This window comes from Lampetra fluviatilis, chromosome 37 (assembly GCF_964198595.1).
Source record: "Lampetra fluviatilis chromosome 37, kcLamFluv1.1, whole genome shotgun sequence".
NCBI lineage: Eukaryota > Metazoa > Chordata > Hyperoartia > Petromyzontiformes > Petromyzontidae > Lampetra > Lampetra fluviatilis.
The window spans coordinates 6041019-6059924 of record NC_136311.1 but is presented as its reverse complement, the minus strand read 5'-3'; the positions used below and the strand labels follow the sequence as shown (position 1 = coordinate 6059924).

The 18906-nt window shown below is 44.1% G+C and overlaps 2 protein-coding genes across 6 annotated transcripts; one reads left to right on the top strand and one right to left on the bottom strand.

Annotated features, from left to right (window-relative positions):
* Positions 1-202: 202 nt before the first annotated feature.
* Positions 203-6558, bottom strand: SMARCB1 (SWI/SNF related BAF chromatin remodeling complex subunit B1). Of its 4 annotated transcripts, none has more exons than XM_078873688.1 (9): positions 6427-6558; positions 5783-5960; positions 4338-4467; positions 3627-3764; positions 2920-3047; positions 2395-2561; positions 1563-1777; positions 1282-1413; positions 203-812 (listed from the first exon to the last, which is right to left on the bottom strand). In XM_078873688.1, the coding sequence occupies exons 1-9, from the start codon at positions 6508-6510 to the stop codon at positions 773-775; spliced, it is 1212 nt and encodes a 403-aa protein (XP_078729814.1). In that variant the 5' UTR covers positions 6511-6558; the 3' UTR covers positions 203-772. The 4 variants fall into 4 exon arrangements, with proteins under 4 accessions (XP_078729814.1, XP_078729816.1, XP_078729817.1 ...); XM_078873690.1 differs by having other exon boundaries at positions 1587-1777; XM_078873691.1 differs by having other exon boundaries at positions 5849-5960.
* Positions 6559-7286: 728 nt separating this feature from the next.
* RCC1L (RCC1 like) lies at positions 7287-17461 on the top strand. 2 transcript variants are annotated; one of them, XM_078873686.1, is made up of 13 exons: positions 7306-7379; positions 8450-8547; positions 8659-8975; positions 9456-9585; positions 9943-10071; positions 10654-10720; positions 10961-11012; positions 11447-11531; positions 12963-13144; positions 13600-13687; positions 13877-14050; positions 15377-15462; positions 17043-17461. In XM_078873686.1, the coding sequence occupies exons 3-13, from the start codon at positions 8709-8711 to the stop codon at positions 17118-17120; spliced, it is 1338 nt and encodes a 445-aa protein (XP_078729812.1). In that variant the 5' UTR covers positions 7306-7379; positions 8450-8547; positions 8659-8708; the 3' UTR covers positions 17121-17461. The 2 variants fall into 2 exon arrangements, with proteins under 2 accessions (XP_078729813.1, XP_078729812.1); XM_078873687.1 differs by having other exon boundaries at positions 7287-7379; positions 8450-8975; positions 13877-14043.
* Positions 17462-18906: the final 1445 nt, after the last annotated feature.

Sequence of the window (18906 nt, the reverse complement as noted above, 5' to 3'; positions counted from 1 at the left end):
ACCGAAAGACACAAAGAGTATGAATTCCTGCAGTCACGAAAGCTTTAAGTTGAGAGTAAAGTTCTCTAGTTTATTGCAGAGGTCAATTCATTTGAATATACTGACCGGGTAATTTTTAACAGCCTAAACCTTTACTCCCAATTCAGATGAGATGACACTCAGAAGTTTGCATAGTCATTTAAAGGTTAACAGACGTTCCAAGTTAGAAAACAAATCAAGTTTTATTATTTTTAAAAACTGTATTTAACATGACAGATCTGAATGAAAATAAAAGCTAAACTCATCGCAAACAACTCAAGTATGTTTCAACAATGACAACTGTTCTAAAAAGAGCTGCATGTGATGGGGGGGGGGGGGGAAACACGTAACATATCTTCCTTGGAAAACAATGAAAACACTAAACACAGTTTTGACCCCAAAACAAACTGAAGCGGCAAAAGTAACTTTTCCAAAATGTCAAGAAGTCTATTGATAATTGGTTTAATCATATATATGCTATCTTTAAAAATACCATAAACAATGATGGTAAATTACAAGACGCTGGAAACAGTGTAATGTTTAACATTTGGCTTTATGGATACAGTATTAAATAGTATTAACGTTTCGAGAGCAATATCCAATTATGCCATATAGTTTAATGTTTAAAAAAAATACATACAAAAGGAAAACTTAATATATGCTACACGAAGTTGAATATCTATGGGCAGTTGAGAGATGTGTCCAACTTCCAGGCAATATTACAGCAGCTGTCTTGATAAGCAGTGGCAGAAAACTACCAAGTCGGAGCAGTGTTGGCCAGTCGTCGCATACGCCTGTGTAACAGAAGTGCAAGAAGCATAAAAATAGTTACAAGCAGTTAAGAATATTGTAAAGGAACAGGGAACAAAGTTAATAAATAATACATGTCATCAACAAATAATACACACACATTTGTGTCATTACGTAAGTCTACGTGGTTTGAAAGGCAGCATGGACGTGGATGCATAGAGCAGAACACAGTACAATATCCACTGCCCTCTGTTGCCTCCCACGCAACCTGATAGCCAAGAACAACCAGTTAAATGTGGCGGTCGCTTCCAAGTACTGATCAGGCTCAACTTTGCTTAGGTACCGCAATTTCATGACCGGGCGGATTCCAGGTGAATAAATATTACGTGAACAAAAATGCAGCATCTGTGTATAAGTGAAATGACTGATCTTATAAACTGGCTGTCACTAAGAAAATTACAAATACAATCGACTTGGTTTCCTTCATGTAAACTTATTGCCACCAACTCATACCGAGTGTTCCTGTCCTGGTCCCTAATCTTCTTCTCCATCTCAGCATCAGTGAGGGTCTCCAGGAAGGGGCACCAGGCATCGGCATCGCCAGCATTCCGGATGGCAATCTCCACTATCGGCAGCGGGTTCTCACTGAAAAAAAAAAAGCACAGGTTATTAATAATAACAACGTGAGAATGGACAATGGCAAGAACGAAACCACGAATACAACCCTAGGAGGATATTCACTTACGTGCCAAACACGTAACACATCCAATAGTTAATAAAACATTCACACGCACCTTTTGCAAGGGCGTGGCACCGACCTGAAGGCATACGTGCGCTGGTGCCAGCTGAGTTGGCCACGGATGCTGTAGGCAATAGTAGTGACAAACTCCCCACCCAGTCCCAGCTCCGAGCAAAGCCGGAGCGCAAACTTTTCCGGCGAGTTCTCCTTCTCCGCCATGTCCCATTCAAACTGATCCACCAGCGAGATGTTCCCCACGTGGATATTGAGCTGTTAACAAACGAGAGAGAGAGAGAGACACAATCAGGTTAGATTTCATGTTCACAAAACAAATCGATGCACGGTATTCAAAGCATATGCCACTGCGGCGGAAAGATCTCCACTAGAGGAGCTTGAGAGAGCCCCTCTTGTGGCTATTTTGGCCTATTCTTCCACGCTGGTAAGGGTGGGAGCAACCAAACCCTTCACATCATGCAACCTGTCGATCGACTGTGGTGTACGCAGTTCATACTGCATGATCAAAACCTTACACGCACATTTCAGAGTTCGCAAAGTGGGAATTTTAATAGGCCTTTTTCCATAAAGCCACCCACATAATTGTTATATTAAATAGTTTCTCACACGCTTAATTTTTCGAGTTGTGAATACATACCGCATATTTAATAAAAAAAAATCTACCGTAATAAAATAAAAAGATAAAGATGCATCCCTATAATTATCTTAAGTTACTGCAGATGGAAGTGCTTACACTAGACAGCCCCGAGGGCATTTGGCAAACTCTTCCACGACGACCAAACATCTTGGTAGATGTGGGAATACTCACTTACAACTATCTGTGACAACTGTGGATAACTATAAAGCTGGTTGCAAGCTTGCAAATGAAATACCTTGACAATGACCCGCTGGTCACTCTGGTCGTCCAGGATGCTGTCAGTAGGGTAGGCCTCCACTTGGCTGCGAATCGCAGCTGCGATGGACGGCACGAAACTCAGCGGGTTCAGATCCAGGTCGTCGCACAGGATCTCGGCAAACATCTCTGGCGTGATCAGCTTCTCTGGAAATGAAAACAATCATCATCACTGCTCTCATCTACACAGCAAACTGAAAACTAATTTCTTTAGCACTGCTTTTTGTGTTTAGTTTGTTGTCCTTCCCCCACACTTCCGATTATAGCACGGTTGGCTACGTACGGTGCGAAAAAAATGTCACATACATACCACAGTATGTTTCATCTGACAATGATGCATGTTAGCTGTCTAAAGTGCACTTAAGAGTCACAATAGTGTTATACAATGGTGCAAATTGTACAATCATATTTATACTTTCTTTGTTGAACAACATTACACAACAGAGACGTATTCAATGTATTCAGCCCCAATATCATGGTTTGAGTCGTAATAAAGAGTTCTCACCATGCATGTTCCACGTAAAAGTGTCTCTGAGCTTCTGTCCATCGATCTCCATGTCCAGACGAATGGGCACCAGAATTTCGGACTGCATCGCGTTCTCATGAATCACTGCCGGGTCGTGGTCATCGAAACTGTCACACAAAATGTACAATGCACATGTAGTTTTGTAATTGCACTTTCTTTATAATTCAAAGTTCAAGATGTCATCGTGGCCAAAGCTGTCAAAGCCAACACTTGCAATCTCTCAGATCCCACAAATGCTGCACAGTAGACCCATGACCTTCATTGATATGCCCCAACAGTATCCCACCATCTGCTCCGAGGCATTCTTCCTTGGTCACCAGACATGTGGGGACCATTCCAACTCCTGTATCGGTCGCCAGCCATCCTCCACACCTGTGCTATCCAGTGCAAACGTTTTTTTTCCTTATATCTACAACAATTACATGCCGTGTTCCCTTTGAGACTTACACATTGCTTATCAGATCTTGGCATGAAATTATTTGCATTACCTAAGAAACCTGTGCGCAAATGCTCACATCTTTCAAACTGCTTAGTCTCACTCTCTGATCCATGCTGTAATACAAGCATAACTCCTACCTAAAATACCCTTCTATTTACACTTACCTCTCTTGACAGTTAGCAGCAGTTACACCACAATGTAACCGTGTGCATGCACGTTTGAAAGGTACTCTTGATGGACAACGTACCAGAGCGGGAAAGTGCGTTTTTTGTCGCGGCCCATGCGGTTGCGGTTAATGGGCGTGGAGCAAGGCACTGCGTCGAGATGGTGAGAGCTGTTGGGCATCGCTGGCACCCACTGGTTCGGCCGCTTTGGCTTCTGCTCTCTGAAAAGTGCCGACGAGTCACTCATTAAAGAACCAGCCAAACATCCGGTGCAGGAAGCTAAACAAGCTGGTACCAAGCTGTCCGATGGATGGAGTGATTTTATTTGAAATAAATTACAATTGCAAAAGTGACTGAAGGCTTTGTAGGCTTCGTTCCTCAAGCACCGAAGAGCTTTTTTTAGGTACAGTGCTGCGCTCTATCCATTCGGCGGCGTACAACTCACCATTAACATAGTTCAAATGTTTTCATCACCTTATAGTTTGTACATAACACATCAATGCTAAAACTGCCAGGCTTTTTCCGGCTAAAATGTGTCCTTGCTTTCCTCTACACTCCAAAAATGAGTGCTGCCCGGCAGACAAATGTATTCTGTTGTACGTAAGCATATCAGACATAAGGCTGCCTCAACTGCAAGACAGCCAGTGTAGGAGAAAAAACTAAGATAGTTAATTTAATTGAGAAGCTGAACTGACATAAGTCAGGGGAAATAACTATAGCTGGCCACAATTTCTTCACGAGTTTATTCTCTTAATGCATTTAAAAATTTGGTTTTGCATCTTCTCACAGCTCACCGAAGGTAGGCAGGTGGCTCGGTGCTAATGGAGACTGCTTTGTATTTGTCATCATTGCCTTCCAGGATCTCCTCCACCTCGCAGGCCTTGAGCAATGTCACACTGGTGGCCAGGGTTGTGTAGCCATGGTCTGTACAAAACATCAACAAATGTCAAGCACGTGGGGTATTTGTTTATTCGTCAAAACATCTCCATTATGAATTTTGACACAACAAAACCTAGTGGCACCATGGAATTAGGTTGCAAATTATAAAATCTTAGCTCTCACCCTGATGATAACACTTATCAGGACTATAAGAATAGGTTTTACCCTTTCTGGCAATAAAACAGGTGTTAAGACGTTAAAACACCAAACAGAAACCTTTAGCAAGGAATCATCAAGATTGTTAGGGTTAAAATTGCTAGAAAGCAAGGATAACACTGTTGAGCTCATCTATAGGTGTTGGGGAGAATATTTTGACTCGAATTTAATTTATTGTCGCCCACATCCAGTGCGCACCTTCACATCGGCTAATAATCTCATCCTGCCATCGCAGTGTCTGTCTACATCTCTTCATCATTCCCTCCATTGCCCCCATTTACATTCTTAACTTTTCACATCTGTCATCCGACTTCCTAGCCAGATGCACCTCCGATTAGCAGGGTTGGCTATGTACGGTGCGAAAGAAGTTCAACATACAGTATTGACATACATGTCCTGGGCTCATAATCATGCAACCATACTATCCTTGCCCTTGCACTCTCCCTATTCCCATATCTGTCATCTGACACGCTCCCTTTGTCCCTGCAATGTCCCCATTCCCACTCCTGTCGTCTGACGGACTGCCCTTGCCCCTGCAATGTCCCCATTCCCACTCCTGTCGTCTGACGGACTGCCCTTGCCACTAAAATGTCCCCATTCCCACATATTTCGTCTGACGCCCCCCCTTGCCCCTGCAATGTACCCATTCCCACATATTTCGTCTGACGCCCTCCCTTGCTCCTGCAATGTCCCCATTCCCACATCTCTCGTCAGACGCCCCCCCTTGCCCCTGCAATGTCCCCATTCCCACATCTCTCGTCTGATGCCCCCCCTTGCCCCTGCAATGTGCCAATTCTCACATATTTCGTCTGACGCCCCCCCTTGCCCCTGCAATGTGCCAATTCTCACATATTTCGTCTGACGCCCTCCCCTTGCCCCTGCAATGTGCCAATTCTCACATATTTCGTCTGACGCCCCCCCTTGCTCCTGCAATGTCCCCATTCCCACATCTCTCGTCTGACGCCCCCCCTTGGCCCTGCAATGTCCCCATTCCCACAAATTTCGTCTGACGCCCCCCCTTGCCCCTGCAATGTGCCAATTCTCACATATTTCGTCTGACGCCCCCCCTTGCCCCTGCAATGTCCCCATTCCCACATATTTCGTCTGATGCCCCCCTTTGCCCCTGCAATGTGCCAATTCTCACATCTCTCGTCTGACGTCCTCGCCTTGCCCCTGCACTGTCCCCATTCCCAACGGCCCGTCGCCTCACCGTGCGACGAGGCGACGATTTTCTTGCGCTCGTCCATTGTGGCCAAGCGGCGCCATAGCGAAGGGTACTTTTTGTACAGAGAGCCCCTGAACATGCGCAGGTAATTCCCCACCTGCAAACAGACAGACGAATGAACGATTTAATAACACACAAAAAATGTATCTAACATTTTCTCTCTGGTAACCAAAAACCTGACCCGGGCCTATCCCCCCCCCCCTTCAACTCGCAATGACCAGCGTGGTGAAGTATGGTCAAAAACCTCCAACACTGGCGGCGGGGAAGTCTTTATTCAACAGTGGAATAACAAAGGACCCAGGCTCTACGTTACAATTAAATGTAATTACCATACGTACGATAAAAACCCATAAACAAATGACAATGAATGGTTGCGGCCTAGCGATAACAGGCTCATCCTCCGAGCTCGCCTGGCCACCCCGCGGGGAAACCCGTCCCGAACCTCGGCGGGCCCATTCAGACGAGGCCGGAGTCCGAGCTAGTTGTATCTCGGTCAAACGTGCACGTATCTCCCTCGATCCGATCGGGGGTGAAATGTATTTTGTGTACGTCTGCTCCCTCACCTCGGAGCCGATCATGAACCATTCTCCGGCATCCTCGAGTTGGAACTTAATGGGTTTGGGCCCGTACGTCCGACTAAGCGCCATTGTTCCCGCGGAGAGAGAGCGGCGCGGATGAAGATGGCGATTCTGATTCCTATAACGTTCGATTCCCGCAATCGATAAAAAAAATTTGAACGGTGCGGTAACTATTGAATCGATGAGCGAGTGTGAAACTAAATTATAATCAATTGTAACGTGTGCACAGGATTAAGTAAAAAGATACGAGATTATATTTGTGAAGGCGTCCTCTTTTAGCACGCAGCGCATGCGGGATATATTTCAGCTGAGCGCGAAGCCGTTTACATCGAGGAATCGATTAATGCATTTAACGTTTAGGGTACAATTGAGAATCGAAGATTGGCTAAAGAGATAACGATTCGATGAGAAAATCGAATCCAATGTTTTTACAACGCGAGTTCATCGTAAACAAAGTGGTATCGATTCCAATGTGGAATCGATTCTACGTGACTTTACTGAAAGAACCAAGAAGATAATGCTCTATTGGAACCTCCTTTGCCAGTAGCAAAATATGATAATTTATTTTTTTACCCTTTTATCTGGCAACAAAACTGACACCTTTTTTTTTACAAAGAGTCATGTTTGCATTGACCACAATACCTGAGGTCGGAATGCAAACAAAAAACACAACTCTGATAATGTATGCACTGTCCTTGACATTTATTGGTCCACACCCGAGACAGCTTTTCTTAAAGCCTAGTCTCACATGGTATCGGACCAGATGACGCCAACAATCCTCCTGTGAAGCTGCTTTCACATCAGAGGATTTTCCCTCTGGACTCCTTCTCGCACCCCCTCCCCCCCACCTTCTTCAAACCGCCGAGATCTCGCGAGATTGCGCGAGATTTTGGAGCAAAACAAAAGATGGCAGCGCCCACGAGTGAGCGTGCGTCCTGGTTAGTGGTTCTGTCAATTGCGAACGATCTTTGCAATCTGTCACGGTTACAATACACCCACTCTCTCGTGTAATGGTGTTGACGGTGGACTTAAGCTAAGGATAACATTGCACGCGGGTTCAGTGGTATCCCACTGCGCTATGAAGCCAACGACGTAGAGTTTGTATTCGCGGCCACGGCTTAAGACGAGTGTCGAATTGATATCTGACCTGGCCTTGAGGCCTCTCCCCCTTCAATGTGCACTGCCTGAGTGTGGTGAAAAATGTTCAAACGAACCCCCGTAAGCAATCTGGCGTAAGGAGAGCATCTAGAAATCGTTTGACATTTGGAAAAGTCTCAATTGACATTGCTAGAAGACTTGGAAAATATCCTGCAGTCAATATATTCCAGGAATGACGATCCTAATGCATTTGTAAATAATGACTAAATTACGTCCGTCCGTAATTAAAAATAAACACGACCAGTCAAGTCAATACTGACACCAACTACAGATACGATTTCACTGCATCAATGCGCGTTCGGTACGCAGATGTGTACGAAGTGGCTGTTGAAGCGACAGTTGGCAAATGTCTTATTTTATTGATTAGGGGCCGTCCATAAATGACGTCAAGCACCTAGGGGGGGGGGGGGGTCAGACATTTGTGACGATGTGTGACGAGGGGGGTAGGGTTTGAGAAATGTGACGTCACATCAAAATGCACAACTTTGAATAAATATAGACAACACGTTCTCCTTAATTAAATATACTTTTAATAAATGTTTCTATAACATCAGAGTGCAGCGCCACATTAAATACGCACGACAATGACAATAGTTTAAAGCGATTTGAAGCATGTATTTGGGGTGGGGGGAGCAGAGCTTTGCAACGTCATATTTGAGGGGGCGGGTCTGACTTTTGTGACGCCGTGTGACGGGGGGGGTCAAAAATCGTCCAAAATCGCGTGACGTCATTTATGGACGGCCCTTTAGGTGGCTACACTAACCACAACTGTTTTTTTACAGAACCACGTGGATCTGTCTCTTCCACACTACCGTGCGCTAAGAACTTTTTCTTTCCGTTTTCTGTCCAGAATTACTGCTGTCGCATAAACGGACAACGGAGCCAAGTCTCCGTGAGCTGAGAGCAGTAATCTCCGACGAACCTTCTCAATCGTGATCTGCCTCCGCTGTAAGCTGCCAATAGTTGTGAGTTGGCATTACTGTACACTGCCACAACAGACGACTGTCTCGGTAGCGAGGCTTCTGATTTGTTCGCTGTGGATGTGTTCCCACTCGTAAGCTGTCGCAGCAATAAGCCGTCGCAAGCAATAAGCAGTCTGGGCCGTGACGATGCGTTTGTCCAGCGGCCTGCGAGCTTCACTGCGACCAGTGGCGGCCGGGTTGCACTCCCGGATGTCAGTTGGCGATGCCAAACAGGAGGCCCCGACGGCGACGAAGTATGTGGGACGCAACGCCAAGCCCAAGGGCCGTGTGTTTGTATGGGGCTTCACCTACACAGGCGCCCTGGGCATCCCAAATTTCGTGTCGCCCGTGTCCACGAGGCACAAGCCCCGGAAGATACAGTTCACGCCGCACCGGCTGGAAACGGATGACAAGGTACGGCGATGGTTGGCACCGATTTGCAGCACATTCTGATGATTACACATCACTCGTCTTCTCGAGTTATCTGCCAAAGGGCAGGTTCTTTAAATTAATATGTTTAAAAAATCACCTTAATTTTAAAAATATCCTGGACCTAATTGTTTGTGTCTCCTGCAATGTCACTCATTACTTACTTTGTACTCAGTGGCATCAATTACTGACGTTTTCGTAAATGTAATTGCAAAGAACGGCAGTAGTGCATGCTGTGTCATTGAATGTGTCAATACAACTTTTATTTAGCTCTCCGTTGCGTTTTCGACATGATGTGCGACGTTTCATTCCAGGTTTTGGGAGCTACTTTAGAAACTGTAGACAATATAATAAACTCCCAGCACGTGGAGCGAAACTGTGGACATCATGCCGAATAATATGCGGTGCAACTCGAAAACACATTTTTTTTTACTAATGTTTCCTAAAACCCGTTGTGAAAAACAGATCATCTCGGCAGCATGTGGTTATGGATTCACTCTCCTGGCCTCCAAAACCAAGGACCTCACCAAGCTTTGGGGTGCAGGGTTGAACATAGACTCACAGATCGGCTTTCACAGGAGCCGGAGTGACAGAAGTGAGTTAATCGGTTTTCTCATTTGTGATCTACCGGTGAATTACTAGAGGCAGAATGTTGTAATGGCTAAACTTATCAAAATATACTTTTTATAATCTCAAGGTCATAGGTCTATCATTGACCTATTAGGTTAAGGTTAGAATGAGGATTAGTTTTGTAATGACCAAGGTTAGGAAAATATATATTTATAATTTAAATGTCATAGAAAACTATACTGGTTGATTGTCAACAAAATAAATGACAGTTTTCCGGCTCTCTTATGTGCACTGACAGCAGCTGTGAACGCACTCACATTTTTAAATGCTTTCTAAGAAGGTTTAAAGAATTTCTACATTTACTCTTTTTAACTTTTTACAGCGAAGAGTTACGATTACATCCTCGAGCCATCGCCGGTACCGCTTCCGCTGATGGAGCATCAGCAGACGCGTGTCTTGCAGGTGGCGTGCGGAAGAGCGCACTCCCTGGTCCTCGCCGACAACGAAGGAGGTGCCAATGGGACGAGGCGGGGGGGCACGTAACTACAGAAATCGTGTGCTTTAAACGAATACATGATTTGATTGGGTGATGCTGCCGTGGATTTGTAATGCAGAGATCGTTGGTTCGATTCGATCTCCCAGCGCGGCAGTTGCATCAACGGAAACGATTCTTAAGTACCCCAGTGATACAGATGGGTATGCCACAGTCTGTCGATCAGCATATCCCGTGTGGTGTGGTAGTGTAGTTAATCACACCAAGCGAGTGTGGAAGGATACGTTTAAAGGGGCTTTCTAGAGCTCCCTCGAATATAAGCTCTTCCACCAGCAGTGACGTGAGCAGACAATTGCAGTATTTATATGTGAGATCTTCTCTTTCATCAAGTGAGAATGGGGTAATGCAAATTGCCCTTGCGAACCCTGAATGAGTGGTAGAAATTCCACATCAGTATGCCAGGGGGCATTCTATCCACATGACACTTCCCACAAAGTGATATTCTTGATATGGAATCATGAGTAGTGATATAGAATGAATGCATATTTTGTCGATGTACAATAAATGCGATTACTTATTTATATAATTTTATTTCTGCAGTCTTCAGCATGGGAAACAATGCTTATGGCCAGTGCGGGAGAGTAATTATTGAGGATGAAGTTTATAAGTAAGTACTTTATTGAATAATATGCGATTGAATTCACTTTTAAGTATTATAATTATCAAATTCATGTGTAACGCTGATAATTTAAATATTGTGACGTTAAATAATTTATGACATGCTTGAAATTATATGGTTGTGAATATTGATACATGCTTTAGCTTGATGTCGATACTGTACATTCTTCAGCATGATGTTGATACATGCTTAAGCGTGGTATTGTCGTTTCCTTCTCTTTCATTACAGGGGCAGCAGATTAATTCATAAAATTGAGGGCATAGAAGGGAAGGTAGTGGAGGTAAGACACAAGTGAAACGCTGTCACAATCTCACTGAAGTTGTTTTTTTTTTCAGCGCCGAGTCTACCCTTGCAGTAGGGTGCCACTCAATACGCAAACGAAAAGTTTTTAGTTTTTTTTGGGTCACACCCTCTTAATTTGCTTCTATTGGTGAAAAACAACTAGACAAAAAACATCAATATTCCATTCAGGCTGGTGGAGTGAGCAAAACGCTACAAACGAGACGTAGGGAATAGGAGACGTGACAAATGAGACGTTAAAAAATAGACAAAAATATCTCATTGTGGAGTCGAATTTCTCGGCTGAATCGCTGGAGGGTGGTGATAGGTTGAACCATTACATGCCTATTATTTGCGTTGCCTAGAGCCCTACTGCTCAGCAGTATGCTCGCCACACTGCTCGACAATCTCTGATAACACACTTCCGCATTGCAGGTGGTGTGTGGGCAGGACCACAGCCTGTTCCGCACGGAGAAAGGCGAGCTGTATGCGTGTGGCTGGGGTGCAGATGGCCAGACTGGTAAGGGCGAAAACGCCAGAGCAGTGTCCTCTAACAGTGTTCCTCTCGTCACACTGACACACAATGCCGTGTAACAATATACGGTGTGAATGGATTGCGTGTATCGTATTTCACTACATAACAGGATAACGTGGAGAAGGAGGCCATCGGTATAGAGCGAGAAAACAAGCTTCCGTAAAAAAAAATCTAAGATTAAATTACAGAATTCGAATTAGTTCAACAACAAATCATTAGGTTATGGTGACAATTTTTATTATTTTATGTGAAGAATGAATGGCAAGTGTAAACATTAAGAACATGTTTTTAAGTTAATTTATTGGCCTTACAGCAACAGTTGTTTATAATTCATATTTAGTTTATTTTGCTTAGATCGTGTGGGTATGTCAATTATTAACTATAGATTTTTATCCACACACGACTTAACAAAAACAGCATTGTTAATATATTGGCTACAAAAGCCTAGTATAGAATTTACGTTTGTTTAAACAAACAAACTGGACCGGTTTTCCTTGTTTAAACAAATGCTGCAAGAAGTTTAGTTTCACAGACTAAAACATTATTTTTTACTGTGGTTATACAAAACGGAAGTCATGTTTTTCTTTAATTTTTAAGAATATGCCACAACAGTGCATAACGAGTGTTTTACATACATAATATATGAATAGAGACGAATGATTTATATGAATAATGACTAGTTATTTGTTTGAAGCTCACATTGTTTGCCTCATCATTCCATGCGTAATGAGCATAATTCACTAAGGCACATTTATGAAATTTCCATATTTCTATTTTGAATACCTCAAACAAGCATTCAGGCGCATCTTAGTTTTCGGAGGGATTTGGAGTTCGTAAGTGATCTAACTGTGAATGTAATGTATCTTGGGGGAAATGGTGGGGGGGGGGGAAGTGTGGTGCTCATCACACAAAAACACGCAAAATGCAAAACGTTGAGCTATAAAAAAATATATTATGGGGGTGAAGTTGCGCAACGTGTTGTCTGTTCTTTTTAAAGTAATCGGTTTACCTGCGGACATTTGTGGTCACATGGGCACCGAGTCTGTGACCTCTCAATGAGTGTCGAGTATTTGATTTCTATAAATGTTGACATGATAAGCCACTTCGTTGAGCTATCATTTCTGATGGCCAGGGTACTTCTGAAAAATGTATATATAGCTCAGTGGGCCTTACCTGCTAAAATAAAATATAAATAGATTGCGGAGCAGAAAATAATGAAACCACCATACCTAGAAAAAACACTTTTTTTTTGCAAGCACTGTGAATCCACAACCTGGATAAATCTGCCCACGGACAATAGACAATTAACATTATAGGAGGAATCTTTTAAAGACGGACATGGATCAATTAAATCTTCCCATCGTTCACAATGGAAGGTCGAGCGGTCCACGTTGTCGTCACGTGTTGCGTCCACAGGTCTGGGCAGCTATGAGATGTGCAGCACTCCGACGCGGCTCGGAGGTGACTTGTCGGGTGAGCCGGTGGCCCAGGTGGCGTCGTACGGAGACTTTTGCCTGGCAGTCAGTGAGTCGGGCGAGCTGTTTGGCTGGGGCAACTCGGAATACCGGCAGCTGGCTGCCATCACAGATGCCGTTCAGGTACCGCGTTTTGACGAGGTGCAGGTGTGCACGATGTACAGCTCTTTTCTCAATCCATTGCTGGATGAGGGCTTACCCACGCCGTGCTGGTCGTGAGGAGTTATTTTGTCATATTTCACTATGCTGGTGATTGAAGTTTGGTTAAGGTGGGAAGCGTCGATGGTGAAGCTTTATAATAATCATACAGCAATAGATTTTGCTGCGCTGCCCTCTGCTGACGTAACCCCACAGCATCCTACAATACCTATGTTATGCGTTGTTGTAACCCATCCAATGTGCTGTCCAGTCTTAACTCTGCTTGTCTTTTGAGATATGATGAGATTAGGTGCGTTTTTGGTGATTTGGCCATAACTGTTTGACAAGTTGGCTGTCTCACATTACCAACTAGAATCACCCAACACTCAAGCCCTGATCCTGCGCAGTTGTTCCGTTGACGTGTGTTAATGTCTCCGCAGATAAATGTTCCCAAACGCATACCGTTTAAAAATGTGGGGAAAGTGAAAATGGCAGCTGCTGGTGGCACCATTTGTGGAATCCTTAACGGTGAGAAATCGGTTTATATTTTTCCCCCCGCTTTGTTTCACCTACGTTCTGCCTACATACTGATTCATTAGTCGATCGTGATAATTTACTGAAAGGCGGGGACGATGGAGGTGGGTGTATCATCTCACGTCGAGTCATATTTTGCCGCCAACACTGATCCCTCTTTGTTTCTCCCGTGACCGCCATCAGAGGAGGGCGAGGTGTTCGTGTGGGGATACGGGATCCTGGGGAAGGGGCCTCGGCTCTCGGAGACGGAAACTCCCGAGCAGATACCACCCTCTCTGTTCGGACGCACCGAGTTCGACCCCGACATCAGAGTGAAGATGCTTCGTTGTGGACTCCACCACTTTGCTGCCGTGAATAGTACGGGGTGGGGTGGGGGCCAGGGAAGGGGGGGGGGGGTGACGCGGTCAGGAGTCATTTGTTTCACATTTTTGGAGAGTACAGTAAAACCTTGGATTGCGAGCATAATTCGTTACGGAAACGTGTTTGTAATCCAAAGCACTCGTATATCAAAGCACTCGTGTATCAGTTGTGATCACGTGACGCTCGGCAGACAAAGCGTATACACGTACTACTCGTATTGCAAGACCTCGCTCGTTTATCAAATTCATATTTATTTTAAAAATGTGCTCGTCTTGCAAAACACTCGCAGACCAAGTTACTCGCAATCCAAGGTTTTACTGTAGTAGCGTAGTGGTTATCGCACTGTCCTATGAACCCTACAACACAAATTTGATTTCTGGCCACGGTGAACATCAGTGGTGAGTGATATCCGATTTGGAAGACTTCCCCATACCGTGTCATTCATGGAACTTGTGTTTGACCATACTTCATCGCATTGCTCGCTGTGGGGTTTGTTGAAAGCATGGCGCAGGAACAGTTCTGATATCCCTCACCGTTTATGTTAGCCATAGCTGGGGATGCAACTCAGGTCACCGGATTCACTGCACTACAGCTCCAAATAACCCGTCATTCTTGAATCAAAACGTGACCCTGAATTGTGACAAGTCATCAGATCGTTGGGGGGTTTGGGAGATAAATTGATACTTAGCTGTGTGATGTTTTTTTGGTTTTGTACCGCATATTTTTTGGCAATTTATCCGACGTTTCGCTCCACGTGCTGGGAACTTCTTCAGAAACTGAAGAAGCAGCTCACGTTTCCAACGCTTCTAAAGCACTGACGACTGCTGCTGTTGTTTGAAGTAGACCAGCCGATGTTATTGAAGTAGACCAGCCAGCACTTGTGCATACAAGCTTATTACACAAGGGTGTCGTGGTGGCGAGATGTTAACTACCTCACCAGGTATACAGGAGGTTGTGGGTTTGATTCCAGCCCTACGCTTCTATATTTGGAGTTTGCGTGTGTCTCTCCCTGTGGTCACATGGATTTTTCTCTGGGTCCTCTGGTGTTTCCATCCACGTTTAAAAACATTCGTTAAGATAATTTGGCAGCTATACATTTCCACGTGATAAGCCATTTCGTTGAGCGATCATTTATGGCCAGGTCGCTTCTGCAAAAGAGCTGGATAGCTAGCTCTGAGCCTTACCTGCTAAAATGAAAATAGTTTTTCGATATTTTTTTATAGTTACACAAGCTTATTAGCACATGCGCATACGTGGTGTGTATTTAATTTTGATGTGCCTATTTATCTTTCCCGATGTGTTGTTTTATTTCCACCTGTTCAGCACGCGGTGAACTTTTCAGCTGGGGTAAGAACCTGCGCGGGTGCCTGGGAATTGGCCGGCCAGATGACCAGTACTTCCCCTGGAGGGTACGTCGGTGAAGAAGCTTTCATTTTTAAGTTCTGTTCTTTGCGTTCCGAACCAAAAGGAATTTGTCTCTTCGTGTCTATCAAACCAGAGAAAAAAAGTTACATTTCTGTGCATTGTCCAGACCTTTTATCGGCAATAACTATTTAACAGTCAACACATTGTTACATGTTGAATTATGCAAACTTCATATATTATTGATGAAATACTACTACAAATAATAAGGGTAATTAATGTATGTGTAGTGTCAGTGAGTCGGGAGACGAGGTTTGTAGAGGCACCTTTATTGAACACACACGATCCCCACCTGCACAGTCGCTAGCCTATACACAACACTAGCCGTCTAACATCGACGGCGCTGACCGAGTTAGTTAACAGGCTATCCAGCAGTGCAATACCGAGCGAACACGGCAGCGACGATGGCGACGAGATGACGCTCTCGGCCCCTTTTATGGTACCAGCGCGGCCTGGCTCCGCCCTGGCCGTGCCTCCCTTCTCGATCCCACGAGCAGGTTCCAGGGGCTTCCAGATGGGGCCCTCCATGACCCTTGCCCCAGTTCCTCCGCCCTGCCAGCACACCCGTGTACATGCTCACCGGCGTGTGTACTGTTTGTCCACCGCAGTTGCCGCTGCTGGTCACCAGCCGGCGCTATTACAATGCATATGCATGAGAGATTTGCATTGCGATGTTTGGCTAATATGATTAATGAGTGTATGCTGTTTTGGGGGGAAACTAGAGAATGCAGGAAAGAGCTCGGCATAATAGGGGATATAACCTTAATGCTTTATATATGGCGCCGTTGTTGATGCCAATAGCATCTCGCAATCGCTGAGGAACCACAAGCTCGAATGCAGTTGCCAGGTGGTGAGCCGGCGCCAACAGTTGCTCTGCAGTCCTCTATATATCAATGTTTTCGGCCAATTGGTGAGTGTTTATACATGTGGCAGGAAACCCACACATGAAGGAACAACACTCTATCCCATTTACAAGAGAGAGATGATATCAGCATTCACTTTGCTGTACTGCATTCTGCTGGCCAGCCAGGGCATTGCACCTCGACGCCCACGGGAAGGGAGTCGCGCAACATTTTGTCATTGGTGCGGTGAGCCACCAACCCTGGCTGCTTCCTGCACAGTGCTGAATTACTAACCACGTGCAGCGCAGCCACCACCCACAATTGGGATTTTAGAGTGAATGGCCGTGCCACAGCTGAATTTATGAGACTGAATCAATCGTCTGTCATCGTTTTAACCCTCTTCTTGGTTCTTTCGGTAAAGTCACGTAGAAGGGAAGTAATAAAATAATACAAATAAAACATAATAAAATAATTCTCACGACGTTTCGGCCACAACGCAAGCAGCCGTCCTCAGGTGAAGACCAGGTCTGCCGGGGAGACAGTGTCTGAATGGACGCTGTCTCCCGTTGTGGCCGAAACGTCGTGAGAATGATTTTATTATGTTTTATTTTTATTATTTTATTACTTCCCTTCTACGTGACTTTACCGAAAGAACCAAGAAGATGAATCCCTGCAGTCACGAAAGCTTTAAATCCTTTTAACCCTGTTGCAACTGTCATGTGTAGGTAACGGTTGCAGGGGAGGTGGTGGACGTGGCGTGTGGGGTCGACCACTCTGTGGCGCTGGCCAAGACGTTGATGTGACGTTTGCCGACATGACCGGACAACAACCAAACCTGTGGCGCTACCCCCCCCACACCTCCCTCAGTAGCTTGGGGGGGGGGGAGGTGCATGACACATGACACAGTGTTAAAGTGTTAAAGTGTAATCTTATGAGAATAAGATCACACTTTAATTGATGAATCGGTGTATTGTTAAATGCCCAATGCCCAGTAGTGTACATGGATTTGTCCATTGTTATGTATATTTTGTAAACTTGTTGAAAACCGTTAATTTGGCTGATTATAGGAGCCTGGAATAGCATTGAGAATAATTGGAGTTATATTTTGTGAATTTGTTTTCATATTAAAAGCCATTTAAAGGTGTGATTGTTTATATCATTTTGCTACAATATAAGATACTTTAAAGATGTGGGTAATGAATAGTATAATTATGTTGTCACCGTTTATAATTGGGAATAGCGTGTCAACAAGTTGGAACTTTAATTAACGTAGAAATATTTTTGTCCACCTTTATAACGGAGAAATACTCGTCAAATACCATGGTGTTGGACATACTTGGACATAGTCTTACTTATCATGCTCGGATGATGACTTATTTTTACAAATTAGCCATATTTTATGAAAACAAATTTCCTTAAAAAATTACTTGCCTTCTATATTATTAATATTTGTTTTATATCTACGGACATTGCATGATTAGAGGATAACCCAGGAGGGTCACTTGAGTCTTGGCAAAATAAATTTACGATAGCTCAACGCATTTGTGAATAACACCGTCTTAGAAGGAAAAAAATATATAAGAGAACATTTTGGGCAATGACCCTTTACATCAGAGATACTTTGCTAATAGCAGATATAGTTTTTATAGCAGAGATCCATTTATATGAAAAATTGCCATTATGACGTATTTTTTCCTTTTTTTTTTCCTTTTAGGGCAGTGTTGTTGATGAATGTGTTGAGTTTTGTTATTAAGTATTACAAATGTATTACAAATGGTTTCGTTTAAATCGGGGAAACAAATGTTGCGGGGTTTTAAAACAAAGGCCTGCTTTGATGCAGTAGCACGGCAGCCAGACCCACTGTGGCCGTGTGTTACACGAGACGGTACGCCACATTTGATTACACATTTTGTTTATACATGTCTGTCTATGTTTAACATGTTTAAATATTCAAACTCGTTACCCAATTGGCCCATTAAAATTCCAAGCCTGTAACGTGGGATGTCTTGCCAAGACCCAGCCATGCGGAAGAAGGTCGGCTGTGCCTTATTTCAAGACCAAAATATATTCCGTACAGCACAATCTTAATTGAGCTAATATTTGCAGTCCTCGTTACAGAATATAGCATTGCCTAATGTCAGGTAAAGGGAAAAGGGAATGGAATAGGGGGGGGGGCATCGTGGCATGAGATGAATTCATTTGGATCTCTTAAATCTCTTAAGTATAACCTTTCATGCAACAGCCCATGGCAGTAGACATCACAAATACTTAGGTCCCTTTAGGTGACCTGGATATGAACTCGTGGGCAAAATATTCTAATGTCCCTTGCTAGGAGATGAAAGTTTGCCAAATTGTATTGAGATTGATGCATTTATTTAGGATTATATACCCTAACTGTGCTAGGAAAGCAACGTTGAACGTACTAGACAGCAGTGGCCAAAATGTCATGGGTGGTGAGAGGGTTATGTGCCTTGCATCCCTTGAGACTTGTGGCTCGCTGTATGGAGTATATTTTAAGCATGGTTCTTAGGGCACGTGGTTCCGCTGAAGGGGAGACATACCAAAGAGACGTTTCTATAAACAGCAATA